This window comes from Montipora foliosa, chromosome 11 (assembly GCF_036669935.1).
Source record: "Montipora foliosa isolate CH-2021 chromosome 11, ASM3666993v2, whole genome shotgun sequence".
NCBI lineage: Eukaryota > Metazoa > Cnidaria > Anthozoa > Scleractinia > Acroporidae > Montipora > Montipora foliosa.
Genome location: NC_090879.1, coordinates 18,882,224 through 18,899,723, shown reverse-complemented (window position 1 = coordinate 18,899,723; position 17,500 = coordinate 18,882,224). Strand labels below are relative to the sequence as shown.

The window sequence follows — 17,500 nt, the reverse complement described above, 5'->3', positions numbered from 1 at the left end:
AGTGCTGCCTTTGTAATTTCATCTGCAAATGGTTAGACTTTCAAGTCTTCTTCTATGTTCATAAGTTCCCTGTGGGACGTTAAAGAACCCAAACACTATTCGAGAAGAGTAGGGGATAAAGTCCCCCAAAGTTACATTTTGCATTAAAAGGTCAAGTTACAATTGGCGGTAAAGAAATTGTTACATTTTGGGTCAAAAAATGGGTTACAATGCGGGTTAATGTTACATTTTGCTTCAAAAGTTGTTACACTTTGCTTTGATGTTACAATTTGTGGCATGACAACACGGCCACTCAAAATAATTTTGTTGTGTAAAGATTTCAGATAAACAAAGCCATAGGTTTTCCTGACTTTCCTTCACATGTCGGCTTGCCTGAATTTTAATTTGCCAACTCGACACAAATTAAAACAAATGTTGCTTTAAACGATAACTACTCTATCTTTAAAACTTGCTTTCCTTGCCAAACTGCTTATGATTCACATTTCTGTGGTTCCTGTAGGCAAAGTTAACAGTCTTCTTTATTTAGCACACACCGCTGACCTGTGTGTTTGGTGGAATGTAACTTTGTTGGCCTTTCTACAATAACTAGATGCTTTTACTTCTGCTAAAATGCCTGTTTGTTATGTGTCTGGGACTTTCACAGACATTGAAAATATATCCAATTAACCCATTGACTGCCAGCGGTTCCCCATTGCCAGAGTAAAATATTAAGTCTGGCCAGTTTAGGCCGGTTTGGGTGTCAAAGGGTTAATTAAGATCGCGTGCAATCCTCCAGTTGCTGTACTTACAGATTTTTTTACCTTGCCTGTGATGCGATTCCTGTAACGCGCACATGCGCGCGTAAGGGTAGTAATTTGAGCGGTACTGTATGGGCTAAAATCGTAGGACCAACTTCGCCATTTGTCTTAAATGTTATGCTGTTAGGGCCTGTTCATATGAGGCGAGCCAGCCCAGTTAGGGGGCTGGCCCGCTTTCCCGAGATTTCTGCTATTGCCTATTCTTCTTTGGTAAAATCTTGGTATATTTGTATGAGAAGGTGGCCTGGACCGCCTGCCAAGATCCCGGTCTGAGATGCCGAGACGGTCATACAAACAGCTGAAAATTTGTCATGATATGTGGGTTGCCTTGAAAATGCATGATCACATGATTATTTTTTGCATCATTTGTTGTAAAATGCCATTCCGTACTTGCTAGAGCTAAAATGGACCTTAATTTCAAACCAAAACAGGGAAATTCACCACTTTGACAGAACCAAATTCCTGAAATTCATCCCTGTAAACCAGGCTGGAATCTTCCCTTCAGTATTTTTGCCTTTTGTTTCAATAAGCACGTAGGTCTTTTTGTAATTATGCAGGTAAAGCCAATTTTTTAGAAAAATTAAAATTAAATAATAGATTGGAGTGATTTTCATTTCTTAACTATACAGCATGTGTTTGTTTTACAGGATCAATTAAGGTGTTTTTGAGTTTCCGTAAAATTGTCAAAGTTCTGTTTTTGTACTAATGGTTAACAAAAGATGCTTCCATTGTCAAAGGATTTAACTTGCTTTGTTGCTTTTTGTAGGTTTGTCTTTGCAGTTCCCACTGTGGAAGCCCCTCCTATCAAACTTCATACATCACATACTCCTCCTTCGTACTTGACAAACATGCAAAACCTTGAGGAGATGTTTCACTGCGAACTTACGCCCAAAACAACGTTCATGCATCCAATTGCAAGAGGCTTTAAAATGCAGTTTCCCGAAGTTAGACTTATTCAATATGATTGTGGTGAGTTTTTAGACTTGATTTAGCACCACAAACAAGAGATGACGTGAGCTGTGGCAAAGAGAAATATCATAGGATTTGTGTGTGGTTTAGGAAATCAATCATGTGTTACTGTCTTCCCTTCTCTGATAGGCCTGTTTTGCATTTTCAGTGGGACAGGAGTAAAAAGGGAATAGAGACAACATCAGAACAGTTTTGACATTCAACTTAGGGCGCGTTCGATTGACCGTATTCCAGAATAGGAATACATGGAATAGACGTGAAAAATCCTTGGTTTTTACGAAGATTCACTTTAGAATTGTCAAACACCTGCTAAAAGGCTATTCTAAACGTATCTTTATTATCTTTGTTGCTTCAAAACGCCAGACATACCGTTTTAAATCATCACTCCACATATTCTTATTCCGGAATAGTGTCAATCGAACGCACCCTTAGCCTCCATTTAGTAATTGTTCCAATTTCAATCTGGCTTATTTTTGCCTTTTGCAACATTTAAATTAAGAAATTTGCAGGATTTATTTCCATCTGTGGCGTACAAAACAGGTGTTACAATACACAAAATGATTATTTCTTTACAGAATACTCATTTTATCATTGTCATCTTCGTTTTGGTCATTGTCTTCTTCATCATCAAATTTTACGACTGTTGCATTTGAAATTTTCAACTGTAAAGATTTCATTTAACATATCCTTATGCTTTCAAATATAATCCTTATCCTTTCCTGTAAACATAGGTAAGCTACAAACTCTTGATCTTCTCCTGAGAAAACTAAAAGTTGAGAAACACAGGTAGGCATTCCTTAAGTATCTTTTGGAGATTCAAATGTCCTGCATAATTTGTTTCTATTGTACAGTAGCAGTTTATAAGTGCAGGGAAATAAAGAGGGAGATTTTCATTTTACTATTTAATTTAACTAGATCAAAAAGTCTGGGCACTCTTCTGTCAAATCAAGTGATAATAAATTTTCAAGCAATATTTAAAAGACAAGCAGCAGTGTTTTGTCGGGGTTAAAAACGCCAAGTGTTTTTAGACCTGATAAAACATATGCTGCATGTTTGTTAACGGTTTCAAAACATTCCTCAAAAAGCGTGTCCCTCTGGACTCAGAACAATGGTTCCAATTGTGATAGGAGAATATTAGCATACAAGAAAAACAAGCTATGCCTAATATGAAGAATACTAACGAGGAGTGTTTTATCAGGATATGTAGCTCATACATGTGACGTTTTATCCGTTTTTTTGATAGGCTGTTAGGCTCATGAATTATTAATGATTTTTGAAGTTCAAATGAAGTTTGAAAAAATGACAGACCCTGGAGCATGTTTCAGGAGTTCACTGATGTTTTCTTTCTATCGTTAAGTGCTTTGACATGTTTTGTCCCAAGGGTATTGATCTTCACTCAAATGACGAAGATGCTTGATGTTTTGGAGAGCTTTCTCAATTACCATGGGTACATTTATCTGAGACTGGATGGGACTACGAGAGTGGAACAAAGACAGGTAACAATTTGATCGCGCAATAAATCCTTCATACTGAAAAGAAGTCACGATAAATTGCTGTATTTTTGCTTACTAAACGGAATAATCAATCTGTTGGCATTTCAATAACGTGACATCAAGTCCAATAACGCAATGTCACAAATGTGTTGTATTTGACAAATTTTGCAAAGGAAAAAAAAGCTGGATATAATGGGCATTATTAATTATTTCAGAACATGTAATTTAATTTTAGTTCAAGTAGTAAATGATGGAGATTTTTAATACACCATAAAATAAGTTTAAGGTGTTGGTAGTGTTAGAAGTATTCTTTATCTTGCATTAGCCAGAGTAAAATCTGTAAGTCTCAGTGGCTTTTACAGGAGTGAAAGGGTTAAAGAGCATGTTTTGCCTTTTTTTTATGGCAGGTGTTGATGGAGCGATTCAATGCAGATTCACGCATCTTCTGTTTTATCCTATCCACACGTAGTGGAGGCCTTGGTGTTAATTTAACAGGAGCAGACACAGTCATATTCTATGACAGTGACTGGAATCCGACAATGGATGCCCAGGCACAGGACAGGTGCCATCGCATTGGTCAGACAAGAGATGTTCACATTTATAGACTGATCAGTGAGCGCACTGTGGAGGAAAACATCTTAAAAAAAGCCAATCAGAAAAGAATGTTGGGCAACATTGCTATTGAAGGAGGAAACTTTACCACAGCTTATTTCAAAGAGGTATGTTTATTGTGTGTAAAAGGAGAAGTTTGGCTACTTTAGGGAAAGTGTTATATGGCTTTTTAACCCCTCAAATTATGTGTAACGAATATACAGTATCAACTTGTTTGGACACAAGACTGTTTTTCCTTGTGAATTTTCCCCAGCATTTTTTCACTGATACATCCCTTATGTTGACAGCTTCTTGTTTGTTAATTTACCTACTTTGTTTAGTAGTTACCAGGCATTTTGTTAGAGTAAAGAAACCTTCACAAAGCAAGCTGGAATTAAGTGAAGAAGCATTCTAGAATCTAGCCAAAGCAGAAGTTTTGCTTGTGAAACAGAGTTCAATTTCTTTGCCAAATTTGTCTTCAAAATTGTAAGCAACAGAGAAACAGTGGGCCATTTGCCACATGAGTTCTCAAAGATCTTTTGTTTTTCGCTTGTTGTAATTTGCCATTGGCATTAGTCCCAAGAGCTTTTTGGTGGAATGGAGATTCCTAGTCTGGTAACCTTTACCTGTTCAAAAAAAGTGACTCTACATTGCCTAAAAGACCTACCAATGAAAGCAGTTAAACAGGCTTTCAATATTGGCTCCTTTAGGAGCCACAAAACTTGCAAAAATAGTGACCAGTTATTGTTATTGAATGCATTATCTGTTGATGTTTAATTAACCCATTGACTCCCAGGGGTTCCCCATTGACGAGTAAAATTGTCTGGCGTTAGACAGAGTAAAATACTCTGGCCGGTTTGGATGTCAAAGGGTTAAAACAGACTTTACGGGGTTGGGGGTGATTGTGGCAATTTACATATTTCTTCCAAGATGTTCTCGTAGATAAGCCACACCTCGAATTTTGGACCACTCTTTTATGGTAAAAAGATGCGGCTTATCTACCAGTGTTTACAGGATATGCAAATGCTAAAAATGCTGAAATGCCCTGCCCTTAGCTTGTATCCTTCCACTTAAAGCTTTCTAATAACATTTACTTTATGAAATTTCTGTATTATTTATGTGACAGGGAACACTAAGGGATCTCTTTACAATTGACCCGGAAGCTACCGACTCTCAAACAGCAGAAGAGACAACAGAAGCAGAGGATGTGCCATCAGATAAACAAGAAATGATAGAGACTACAGATAGTGCAGACGTTAGCAGTAATATGGCTGGAGGAAAGGTTTCTCAAACATTATTGGAGCAGGTATAAAACATTTTAGGCATGCGACTGTAGTGTTTTATACTTAATATTCAATAAGCATTATGGTGTTTGTGATCAGGTACATGTATGCAATTTTATTTGCTGGTAATGATTTGACCCTGTGGGTTCATTCTTGTTAACGTCATTAAACTTTCCAGAGTCTCAAAGCTGTTCTTGAAACAATGATTTTGTTATTCTGATATACAGTTTCTGAGACATGTTATCATGTCAAGAGAAAACAGTTTAATGTTGAAAAGTTTCATGACTTGAAGTTTTCTCTTTAGAAGATACAGAAAAAATTTTTACCCAAAATGCACCTGATATGTTTCAAGTTTTTCAAATAAATCCCATTGGGAGTCAACTGTAGTTTGTAAAGTGACGTCATCAGAGTGAGAGAAGTCTTAAGAGTATTATTGATGGTACTGCTTTGGGTTTCAACAAGCCATGGAAAAGTTGTCCTTGGTATCAAGTGTAATTAGTATAAAATAAAATATTGTTGACAGAGGCAATGTATTTTTGTGTCATCCTCATAGGCTTTGTTTAAAGCTGAAGATGAGCAGGATGCATGTGCTGCAACTCGGGCCAAAGCAGAACAAGCTGCTGAACTGGCGGAATTTGATGAAGGAATTCCTCTTAGTGAAGATGGTTCTGGAAAAGTTAGTATGAACGAGGAGAAATCAAGGTTTCATTGTAGATGTAATTCAGCTTGATGAATGCAACATGTTACTGTATGGGATAATGTGATATTATTGCATCTCTTAAGGCATTGTTTTGGGTCTTATCAATTGCATGGATATTCCAATCTTTCTGTTGTATTCTGTACTTACGCAACACTTTATGTTGTTGTGATAGGAAGAGAAGTCGAAAGTGGAGGAAGAACTCTCTGCTTTAGAAAACCAGGTAATAATTTTTATTGCCATTTACGGACATTAAGAATATTTCAATGTATTCACAGCAATCTGGAAAATCTTTGGTTGAATTTTTTTAGATGACCCCTGTAGAAAGATATGCTATTCGTTTCCTTGAGTCGTCTGGTGCCTACATCACTTTGGAGCAAATAAAAGCAGCTAAGGTACACTGACTTGTTCCATCAACTTTATTTGCATAATTGTGTAGTAGATATTCAAGTTTGACTATGGGGTCACTGTATGCTACTCCAGGGGTTTCAATGAGACTTGTTCGGAAAATACCATAATACTCTTCGTTGGCCCCCCCCCCCCCCCCCCCATCCTCCCCCCCCATGTCATTTTTAAAAGAACACTCCAAAAGGCAACATTTCTTAAGGAAACATTACCAATGATCACATTTACACGGCTTCATGTGGTCATTGTCAAATTGTCAGTTTTTGTTGGTTGTCAGTACTTCCTGAATTGGCTTCTAGTCATTGGTTCAAAAAGAAAATACATAAGAGTAATGCCACTTTTTTTTCTTTTTGGGCATTTTACTCTAACCTCCCTACCGTTATAAATTGCTGAGTATTCAAAGCCTGACAAGGATTTGGATCTTTGTTTGGTCACACACTCAGCGAAACTAACATAATTTCTTTCATATAAACTTCAGGGAAAAAAACCCTCCATTTTTCTGAAGTTGTGTAGAAGAAGACAATCAAGTTACTAGTTACAAAAAAAGCCATGTAAACATGTAATTTTGAGAAGTGGATCATGTACTGTAAGAATGAACCATCTCTTGTGCTTGCTGTTTAGGTTGAAGGACCCATACATGTAACCAACCATTTTGGGTTGAAACTTGCCTAACCCTAACCCTAACTCCTGGGATTACTTATTACCAGACTTCTATTGTTTTTGTAAAAACTCGATAAAAAGATGCAATTGAATCCGTGCAGCCAGCTTTCATGCCAGTTAGAAGACTGAGCAACCTAGCCAGTATCTTTCCTCAAGAGAAGTAGAAAACTCATTTAACTTCAAGCAGTTGATGTCATTTGAACATGACCCTCAGTCTCCAAAATTTCTTTAAAAACTGACATTCCCAATAATAATAGCTCAGTGAAGTTACACTTTAAGGTGATTCCCTAGAAATAGAACTTGTCATAGATTTCCGATGAAACATCGCACACTGTAACATATCAAGGAGATGACAAAAATGTAATAAAAGTGGAGGCTCCTCCGTGCTCATTTCCCTGGTGCAAAGCTAACAATACGGATATTTGAGCTACTTTGACAATAGCCACACACCCCCATTGTTGGACAAATGTAGTTTGATTTTACAAAATGTAATCCAATGTATAACGCTGAGCCTGGTGTCATTCTATGGTTGATTCAAGTACATACCTGAAAAGTGTATTTGAATTCCTTTGTGAGTACTTAACACTCCCAAAATAAATTAAACTTGAATGTGGGCTGTTCAACTTTTTATGGCTCTTTCCGTACTATTTTGTGAAATTGCCAAAAAACTGGCCATAGATTTTTTCACTACTCCATGAAGACAGCCATTCCTTGACAGGTTATGCTTGACGTCAATTAAATTCCGTCATTTTATCAATGTGCCCCACGCTACTGTGCTCGCCAATGATGCAAGAAATTATGCACAGTAGGGTTGTTATGCACAAATTAGTGCCCCAGCGCTAAGCGCATTAATTTTTTTTTTACTATCTACAGGATGAAGTTGAGATGGCCAAGAAAGATTGGGAATTGGGTCACCTTCTGGCACTCAAGAAAGAAGAAGAGAAACGGGTCGCTGAGGAAGAGGATGAGGTCTTGTACACTTACTCCCGAGAGGATGCCCTTCAGGTTAAAAAGAATAAAGCCAAACGTAGATCTAGGCCAAACAGTCATTGTTCTAGTAATAAAAAGGCCTCATCCTCAAAGGAACCAAAAGAGAAGTTTGATTCACAGGTAGCATGTGGAGGGGCTGTCAAAAACAATCGCAACACTAGTCGCACTTCATCTAGAGCAAGTAGTAGAAGCAGTAGCTGTAGTAGTTCAAAGAGAATCACTAGAAGAACTACATTAACTGACAAAATTTAGAGTTTTCTCGTAAAATGAAATGCTAACTTTTTTGAGAAATGAAAAAATTAATGTCCTTGGTTGTTGAAAGCCTGCACTTGGTGAAATTAGGTTATTCATACTGCTGAATTGGATTACTGATTGACAACATCACTCGCGATGTTTTGTTTTGGGTGGAGGAAAATGTCGGAAGTTCTCAGCTGTTCATTTTGTTGAACTAAAATTGCACATAAGATTTTGTATGAAAAATATAACAAATGCAATGTAGGCTGTTATTTAAGGAAGAAATTGACGAAATTATTGTTACTATAAATTCAGTGTAAAAAGTTTAAAGGCCAAATGAGCTGGATTCTGTAATTTTGGCACTTTTGTTAAAGAAAGTGTGGCAATAAGTTCCAAAATAAACAACATCAAAAGAAAAGTTGTTTTGTCTGTCATTGTTTGTCATTATTTTATCTTCTCTTGATTGATAACTGGTGGCAGCAAGCTAACTTGCCAGAAATGAACTTAATAGTGTTGGCTTGCCTGTAATTTTGGATGGCTGTACAGTGTCACCAACAGTTGTTGGTGTCCAAGGTTGTCTTGAACTTGTTAAATACAATCTTTTGGTGGGTAATGATTTTTGTAACGAGTGTTTCTTGATGGTTTGGCTGGCCATTCTTCCATTTCCTTTATCACCATGTTTTTTTTTAGTAAAGCAACTATTTTGTCCTTCTGAGTTCATTAGAGCCATCCCCCCTTAGCAATCTGAGTCGGAGTAAATTCACTAAAACCATTTCATTACTTTCACTTTAAACGTCACTTCCTTGATGTTATGAGTTCTCTGCTTTTTCTTTCCTTTACCTATCTCTTCACTTTTGAACTTGAATTTCTTGACTGCTTCGCTCTTCTTTAGCTTGGGTCAGTAGCTTTCTCCTCCAAAAGCGAAAGGCTAAAAGAGCTGAGGGCAGTTAGTGTTCCAAGTTTCCTGCATGCTAGCCAATGCCATCCAAGCAATCAAGAGAAGATTTACCAAATGACAAGCATTTCAAGGCAATTTGGAACTCAATTCACTGAACAGCCATTCAGAGCCAGCCTCAGGTGTTAAGTGTGGGTCATGTACTGTTTAATTGACAAACAGGGATTGTTTTATTTGGTTTAAAACCACAAGGCAAAGCCGTGTGGCATTAGACCCAATTAAGGAGAGCAGGACCTGCAAGTTTATTGAACGGCTTCAAAAACATTCCACAAAAAGTGTGTCCCTCTGAGTCTAGACAATGGTGCAAAATGTGAGAGGAAGATGTTAACATACGAGAAAAACAAGCCAGCCCTCATTACTTGTTCTGTGTAAAACAAAAATTCTCACAAGGTGTGTTTTATCAGGTTTCAAGCATGTGACATTTTATTGATGTTTTGATAGGCTGTAAGCAAGCTAGTTGCAGAGTAATTATTATTTAGATTCTTGAATTCACAAGTTCAGAATTAAGTTGGTCAATACATATTAGAGCTTGACTCTGTCCAGATTCATTGCAAGGAGAGACGTTTTCCATCATCACTCAAGCTTGGATTTCATGACTCAGTCCCCGCCACTTAAGAGCAAAACTTAAAGCTGTCAGAAACTACTTTAAGGAGAGCAATACTTTTCACTTTCAAAAATTCTCTCTCCCATAAAAAGTGAATTGTGGCAAATGCATGGCCCCTTTTGGGGAGTGTAGTTTGAGCTCATTATTTATTATTTGGATTTCCTTCCCTAAAAATTTCAAGTTATCTTTAAGGAACCACAGATACAAATATTGGAGAACTGTATGTTTAAATTGATGAGACTTTTCGTGTTTTTGTTACTAGCCAAAACACAATGAGTTAATGAGATGTGAACTTTTTCTCTCTGGTTACGCCCCATTGCCTTTTAGTTATTTCAGTTTGTCACTCAAGTGATATGCCTTTAATAGCTTGAAATGTATTTGTGATGTGATGGAATAACCTCAGTTTGGAAACATAGTAGTAACTGGGTGTGTTTGTCATGTCAGTATGTCTGCTAAGACATTTTCTGCTGAAAGCAGTGTGGAAGTAATTAACTCAACTGTCTGATTTCACCTGACAAAAAATGGCTAAAAGCCAAGGAGATTTAACTCCATAATTAAGAAACGGTCTAGATAAGAATGATAGCAACAACGGCAACAAACATGTTGGAATTCAATTGGTATGCAAAAAGGTGATAACTTTTCTATTGTCTGTACTTACTTCTGATTGGCTTAAACAGCAAAAGTTAACAAGACTTCATAAAAGCAGTATTATATTCATCCTTACTTTCCAACCATCTTCCATCTTTCATCTGGTCTCAGTTTAAATGAATTCCACGGAAATCGTATATGGGGAACATGTAAAATTGTAAACGTTTCTTGGCTTTTGTTTTCAACTCTTGTGATTGGTCAAAATCTTTTAACACAAAAAATCACCCTTTCAAAGTGGGCTGTAAATGAATTTTATTGCGTTAACGACTTTCCTGTAGGTTTATACATTCTCTGTGTAAAAATGATAACATTCCTATGTGGGGAAAGCCCCGTTGCCGCATAACAAAGGAAATTGCTATCCACCTTACACGGATCATTACTTAAGTGTTATTGATTTGACAGCAAGTTTGTTATGATTTTGAAAGATAACAAAAAGTGCATCATGTGTAAACATGACTCCTCACTGCATTTCAGTGGGCCACTTCACGGTAAAATTCAACCTCAAAGTGAGACGTGATGGTTGTCTGTTTGTATTTCACTGTAATGTAAACAAGTTTGCAAAGAATGACATGCTTGGACGCATTAAGGAAAAGAAGCCCAAAAATGTGATACCAGATATATGCTTAGGGTGCGTTCGATTGACCGTATTCCGGAATAGGAATATATGGAATATAAGTTATAAATCCTTCTTTTTTACGGAAATTCAAATTAAAATTGTCAAACATCTGCTAAAATGCTATTTCAAACATTTTTATCATCCTTGCTGCTTCGAAACGCGCCAAATATACCGTTGTAATCATCACTCCACGCATTCTTATTCCAGAATAGGGTCAATCGAACACGCCCTTAGACACAATACCGAGCTTGAAATAGGCCTTGTGGATGATTACAGCATATTCTCAATATTTACCACCAAGCCTAATTTGCACAAGATTATTCACATCGTGTGGACGTGCATTACTGTTTGCACTTGAGAGGAGTGGGCGTAGTTCAGTTGGTTACTGTGCAGATTTTGCAGCAAGAGGTCCCCAGTTCGATCCTTGGTGACTTCAACGTCTGTTCCCACTTTTCTCTGATCTGTGTAGCTGAAGCCTTTAAGGTTACTTCCCACCTTTGTGGGTGTAGTTCAGGAAAAATTCATTTGTGCTAGTTTCAATAAAATCCTAACAAACTATACATCAGAAGAAAGCTTAAATGTAGTTTAAGTTAAAAATATAGTTTAAGCAAGTTTTTCTTTTTGTATGCGTCGGGAGCCGGTAAGACATGAAACCATCAAGGGTTCTTCTATTGAATTTCTTGGGTATCGAATGCTGCAGTATGAGCAAAATGATTGCACAGTGTTGTTATTCACAAGGCATCAATCAACAGAAGTGTGTCAGGCTTCTTCAATATTCTGATTGGTTGTCTCGATATCCACATCTAAGGTTGGAGTAGCTAAAAGTATGCGAGACGTGTTGCATAAATGGACCCCACGGAAAAATATTATAAATATCAGAATTTCCCAACACACTTTTGTTTGTCATCATCTCTGGAAGGTTTTGGCGAAATCGGTCAAATCTACATACCCTATAAATTTGCTCAAACTCAGTAGAAGAACCCTCGGTGGTTTCGCTTCTTACCGGCTCCTGACGCTTACTAAAAGGAAAACACACTTAAACTATGTTTTCATTGTACACAACATTAAGCTTTCTTCTGATGTATAGTTTGGATTTGATTGAAACTAGCACGTACGAATTTTTTAGGAATTTTTTTCCGAAGGACACTTGAGACGGTGGGAAGTAACCTTAATACCCGTAAAATGGAGCACTGACAGATAGAGGGGAGTCAAGGGCACACCATCTGCTTCCATTGATACCAGCCTTGTTGCTGAAATAAAATTGACTTTACCGTTACCTCTACTTAAGTTTTCTTTTCAAGTTTGCTCCTTTGGGATTTAGCTCATGCTGAAATTTACAAGTTTGATTTTCGAATTTGAGGCTTGGTGGTGAAATTAGCTAGTCATATGTCATCACGCATAAGGGCTGTTGAGAGAGACTAAGAGACAATAATTGAAGCCCTCACCCTCACATAACCAGATGTTGATTACTTTTTCCATAGGTTTATGTAAATGACATCACTGGTGAGGAAATGCCGGTTAGTCTTCAGATAATTTATTTGTTTCTGTTGTTGTACATCAACCCAAAAGTAAAGAACTAAAAGATCTCTGTGCACTTTGTGCTTGGGAATTGAAATTTTGATCCAATGGAATTGCAGTTTTGAACCTTGTAGAAAGAAGAGATATCAGTTTTGTCCCACTGGTACAAATACATCATAATTTATTCCAGGAAAAGAGTTTACTCATATGATTTGTATGAAATGTTTTGTTTTAGATTTGGACCCCACCTACACCTCCCAGAGAAGGACAAAATGAGGTTTATGTTGATGCCACTGTGGGGTATCTGTATGAGACCACACCTATGGCAGCTGGTAGACTCCCTCCCCTGCATTTGACCAAGCCTCATCAAGCAGGAAAGAGAACTGTCTACAAGTCAGTTGTTTACTTTAGAGATCAGCTTCAGGGAGCTGCAAAGTGAGTTGATCTTTTTCATACCCTCCTGTGCTGCCTTAAGTTCTTGTTTTAACCCCTTCCCTGAGACCAAACAGCCTTTTTAAAAGGATTTAGTTTATTACAGCTTATTTTTAACTCTACTGTTGTGGTCTGTTCTCAGTGGGGTATCATGGTAGGGAGGGTAAATGCGCGGAGATACTAGCTACCTCGAGCTACTCTAAAGTCCGAGGGTAAATAAAGATATGATGATGGTGATGTGAAATGTACAAGGAGAGATTGCAGAGATGGCAGCTTACCTTCTGCACCATTCACCTTTATCACTCGGCGGCCATTTTGGAGTCCGTGGGGAATAAAGACTTTGTCTTTGCATTGTCTTTGCATTGTCTTTGCCCGTCCAGCCTCACACTGAATGAGAGGTTCAACAGGCAAAATCTTTGGTTTGGACATTGAATGATATGGGTCTATTACAAGTCAATAATATTATAAACAGTATGCAGAAATGGTCCTAGAGCTCTCACCGTATTGTAAAGGCGTTGCTAGTCCTAAAGACTTACACAAGTAAGCTTGGTGATGAGTTCTTTTTTAATATGATAATTGTTGACATTTTCTTTCTCTTAAGGGATCGTGTGAGTCGTCCCACATCGGTGTTTGACAGGAATGGATTTGATCCCTTTGCAAGAAGTCGGCGTAATTCATTGAGTAAGAAATCCAAGATGAAGCAGATGAAACAGCAAGTAACCCCAAGTCTTGTCAAGCAGGCAGACTATTCACAGGTGGGTAGGCTGAATTACACTGGTGTGATCTTCTAAGTGCGAATGTCAGTCTTAAGCTCCTTTAACAATACAGACATGGTTGAATCCAAAGAAAGCTTACAAGTCAGCAGGTCATTCAATCCATTATTATGAGTAACACAAATTTGACACTTAGTAGATAACCCTTTTTTTTTTTTTTTTCAACACCTTTGTTGTTCATTTCAGGGTGCTGGTATTCCAGAGTGGTTAATCCATGAAGACTGGGCCTTGCTACAGGTATCAAATCAGGAGACATTTTTGATGCAAGATGAAATCATGCCCATTCTCAACTGTCTTGGCTTTGCTTCTATTTCAGGCTGTGAACTCTCTTCAAGAGTTACCAGTGGATTTAGCGGTTAATGTTCCAAGTCAGACTCCAAACTGGGATATTGTATGCGATATTGTCAATTTGACAAGCCGGACATTCCGTTCAGCTCGACAGGTAAGTATTCTGAAATACGTATTCTCACATTCCTTTCCACTGTACGAACAGAGCCTCCTTTTGTCTTTTTCTTTACTGAGGCGGAGAAAAGGAGGCTCTGCCTGAATCGCATCAACTCTTTGTAGCCGCCGCAGCCCAAACTTCTGGACTAGTCAATCTTGTTTTTTCCCGTTAAACTGGTTTTTCCATTGCAAGCATCCGTTTAGTGACAAAACCGATGGTTATAATTGAGCCCGCTGTACTGTGAAAAACCAAGATGGCCACGAGATCTGGCATATTAGGCTTGGGTTCAAAAGGTCATGTATCCAGGCAACATGCAGCACATACTCAATAGAGACCTCACTCAATTCATGCAGTCTTTCTCGAGAGCACCAAAATTGAGCAAGCAAAAGAAAGGCTCTGCCAGCAGGGTAGTTCCTTTCATGCACTGATCCAAAGTGGGAAGTTTCTGGACCTGAAAAGGATTTTCAAGGTAATAATCAGGCATGCAACTTTTCAGTGACCCAGAGGGAAAATCAACTATTTATGCTTTTTTTTTAGTGCCGTGATCGCTATTCAAACATGATTATTCCTAGGGAAGAGGGGAAGATTCCTTTGGTAAGGATGACTTCTTGCTTAATTAATTTTTGCAAATTGATTTACTTTTAGTCAACTGTCACAAGTTGATTCATGGTAGCTTGGAAATCTCTTAAATGGTAAAAGAATTTATTGTGAACATAAACTTGTTTTGATTGTTGAATTGTTAGCCAGGGGCAGAGGAGAATGTGAAGAAACTAAGGACAAAGTACAAATCATCAACTCAAGCTTTCCTCACTCAGTCTCCCTATTTGCCAGTTAAGGTAAATACTCTCCTTGCAATGCTGGTTTATAGCCCTCCAAAACTACTTCTGGGGCCAGTTGCTCAAAGCCTGGTTAGCGCTAACTGTTGGTAAAGAAGTATCGAAACCTTTAGGTTTCCATGGTATTTAACACTGGCGCTAACCATGCTTCAAGTAACCCAGCCCTTGTTGGTATGCTTAGCTAGACAAATAAGAAGAATTAGGTCTCATTGTTGGTTTTCAAGGTAATCTTTAAAGGGCATCTTTAAGCGGTCCTCTGATGACCCAATTTTTGTTGTCTGCTTATTATGAACCATGTTTATACCACTTGTAAGCCACTTGGATGTCTGCTCCCTTCTGTCACACAGTAGCAGTTACACAGGGCAAAGGTATTAATGAGAAGTCAGCTAAAAACACGCAAGAGATTTTCATACAGCAATGAAATTATTGATCTATTGTTTCCCAATGTAGATCAAGGGTCCAAGTGGCAGATCATTCAAAACTCATCATCTGCTGGCACAAGATGCTGGACGCTCACCCACAATTGTCCGATCATCCGTGTTTGAACTTGTCAAACGTACTTCCCAGAAAAGAAAACCCACTCTCAAGCAAATGTAAGATCTTGATAATGGAGATATTGCAGACTTTATGGGCATGAGTGAATAAAGTGTTGTATTTTCATCATTACACTTGCTTTCCATAATATTTACATGTTAATTTATTGTCAAGGTTGGTTGACCCACAATTGAAGAATTTTAAGCACTCGTCTGTACTGGCAGCAAGGTAAGAGGAAGTAATCATTTAAAGTGGTAGAATAAAAACTACAGAAACAAGTTAGAAGCGCTTGTGAATCTTGTAGAAAAGGTGCTATATTATTATTATTATTATTATTATTATTATTATTATTATTATTATTGCTATTATTATTATTGCCCCCGCAGGGTCTGGGCCAAAACCCGAGGAGGCAACCTAGAAGCCCCCGCGTAAAAAGGGAAGATATATTAGTATATAAATTGGTAGATATTGTATAGGGGAAAGCAATCTCGATTTGCTCAACCGAGCACGCAAGGTGGTATCGGTATTGCTTAACCAGGGTGCGCAAGGTGGTATCGGTATTGTTCACTGAATTCGCAAGTCACAAGGAGTATCAATATAGCAATTGAAGTGAGTATTTTTTGAATATTTGCAGTGATTCCTTTTACTTTGAAAATCAAATATTACAGTATCTGATAGAAAATCATATTGCCAGGGTCACAGATCGATTTTTCAGGCACTAGTCATAAACAGGGGCGACGATTTGTCAAAAACAAATGAAATCAGAAACTGCTTCTAGACGCAACATCAGAAAGCAAAACCACGGTCTCAGTATCAACAGTTTCAATCAATCTTCGATCATTTTTACAACAGTTATTCACAGATAATAACAATCAGCGATCCAAATAAAATAAGCGAGCTTTGTTCCTATTTTATGGTATTTCAAGGTGCCGTGGAAAGAACCACATGCATGGATCAAAAAGATGACGTCGTACGAAATGTTGCCTTGAAGTCTTCTAGTCATTGAATATTCCTGTTCCTGTTTTACTATCATATTTTCAAGGCATTACGTAAATTGCTTTTCAATTGATAGGGTATCAATAAACGTTGATGGAAATTGAAAATAAATGCTGTTTGTTGTTGCCCATCCTCTTCTTGCATTTTTCACTTTCATTTACCTACTGTTAATTACATGTAAAATAATATGAAGAGATCACAATGTGCAGCACATATTAATTGGAAAATACCTCAACTGCCATCCATATTATCTTACGTGGGGGCAGATGTAGTGAAAACTATTTCTACAATCCCAGACAAAACTGTTGGAAAGGTTAGCACTTTTGAAGTCTTCATTGCTTCTCTCCCTTCCCCCCTCCTTCAATGTTGTGCAAAACTGAATGGTTTCAGTGGGAATTTGTTGACTTACCTTCCAACATTGAATAGGGGGGAGGGGGGCTATGTAAGAGAAAGTGAAACTTTTTCTTTTGAGCTTTAACAGAAGCAGGTTGAAATACAGCTCTGGTGTGGTTCATTTACATAACCTTCCCAACTACTTTTGTCTATGATTGTAGTTATTATTATTAGAAGGGTAAGAGGGTGCATTTTGTTGCCCACAATCCTGAACATCCTTCGTTGTAAAAAAAACATTTCTGTTACTGTATTTTTGTATTCTTGCAGTGGCATTTCTGAAGAAAAGACTTTAAATCCAGTACAGCTGGCAACCATGAAAGCAGAACGAATTGCCAGAGAAAAGGCAGCAGCTTCACAGAATGCTGTGGTATGAAAATGAATAGTATTGACTAAGGCATTTAGCACTGCTGGATTTTAAATGGCTGAGTAGTGCCCAATTTAACATCTTTTTTATAATAACAAATTGTACTATGAAAGGGACAAATAACCTTTCGGAGCGAAGTTGCCGAACTTCATTGTGAAGTTGCAAATTTCATTGGCCCGTTGAATCAACTTTTCAACTACCCGTCCCAGTTTCCAGGTTGGCAACCAATCCTGGAAAGGGCGCAGCCAATGTATCGTGAAAGCATCT

At 37.8% G+C, this 17,500-nt stretch overlaps 1 protein-coding gene across 3 annotated transcripts in view; it reads left to right on the top strand.

Annotated features, from left to right (window-relative positions):
- LOC137976513 (helicase domino-like) overlaps nt 1-17,500 on the top strand; it is a 39,686-nt gene that overhangs the window by 14,730 nt on the left and 7,456 nt on the right. For all 3 annotated transcript variants that reach the window (XM_068823883.1, XM_068823884.1, XM_068823885.1), the window contains 19 exons: nt 1,564-1,766; nt 2,498-2,552; nt 3,148-3,262; nt 3,667-3,978; nt 4,977-5,156; nt 5,687-5,809; nt 6,006-6,053; nt 6,142-6,225; nt 7,769-7,900; nt 12,424-12,459; nt 12,696-12,895; nt 13,494-13,647; nt 13,852-13,902; nt 13,982-14,107; nt 14,648-14,704; nt 14,854-14,946; nt 15,397-15,539; nt 15,655-15,708; nt 17,137-17,236. In XM_068823883.1, the coding sequence (XP_068679984.1) occupies nt 1,564-1,766; nt 2,498-2,552; nt 3,148-3,262; nt 3,667-3,978; nt 4,977-5,156; nt 5,687-5,809; nt 6,006-6,053; nt 6,142-6,225; nt 7,769-7,900; nt 12,424-12,459; nt 12,696-12,895; nt 13,494-13,647; nt 13,852-13,902; nt 13,982-14,107; nt 14,648-14,704; nt 14,854-14,946; nt 15,397-15,539; nt 15,655-15,708; nt 17,137-17,236 (2,266 nt within the window). The remainder of the gene's footprint in view (nt 1-1,563; nt 1,767-2,497; nt 2,553-3,147; nt 3,263-3,666; nt 3,979-4,976; nt 5,157-5,686; nt 5,810-6,005; nt 6,054-6,141; nt 6,226-7,768; nt 7,901-12,423; nt 12,460-12,695; nt 12,896-13,493; nt 13,648-13,851; nt 13,903-13,981; nt 14,108-14,647; nt 14,705-14,853; nt 14,947-15,396; nt 15,540-15,654; nt 15,709-17,136; nt 17,237-17,500) is intronic.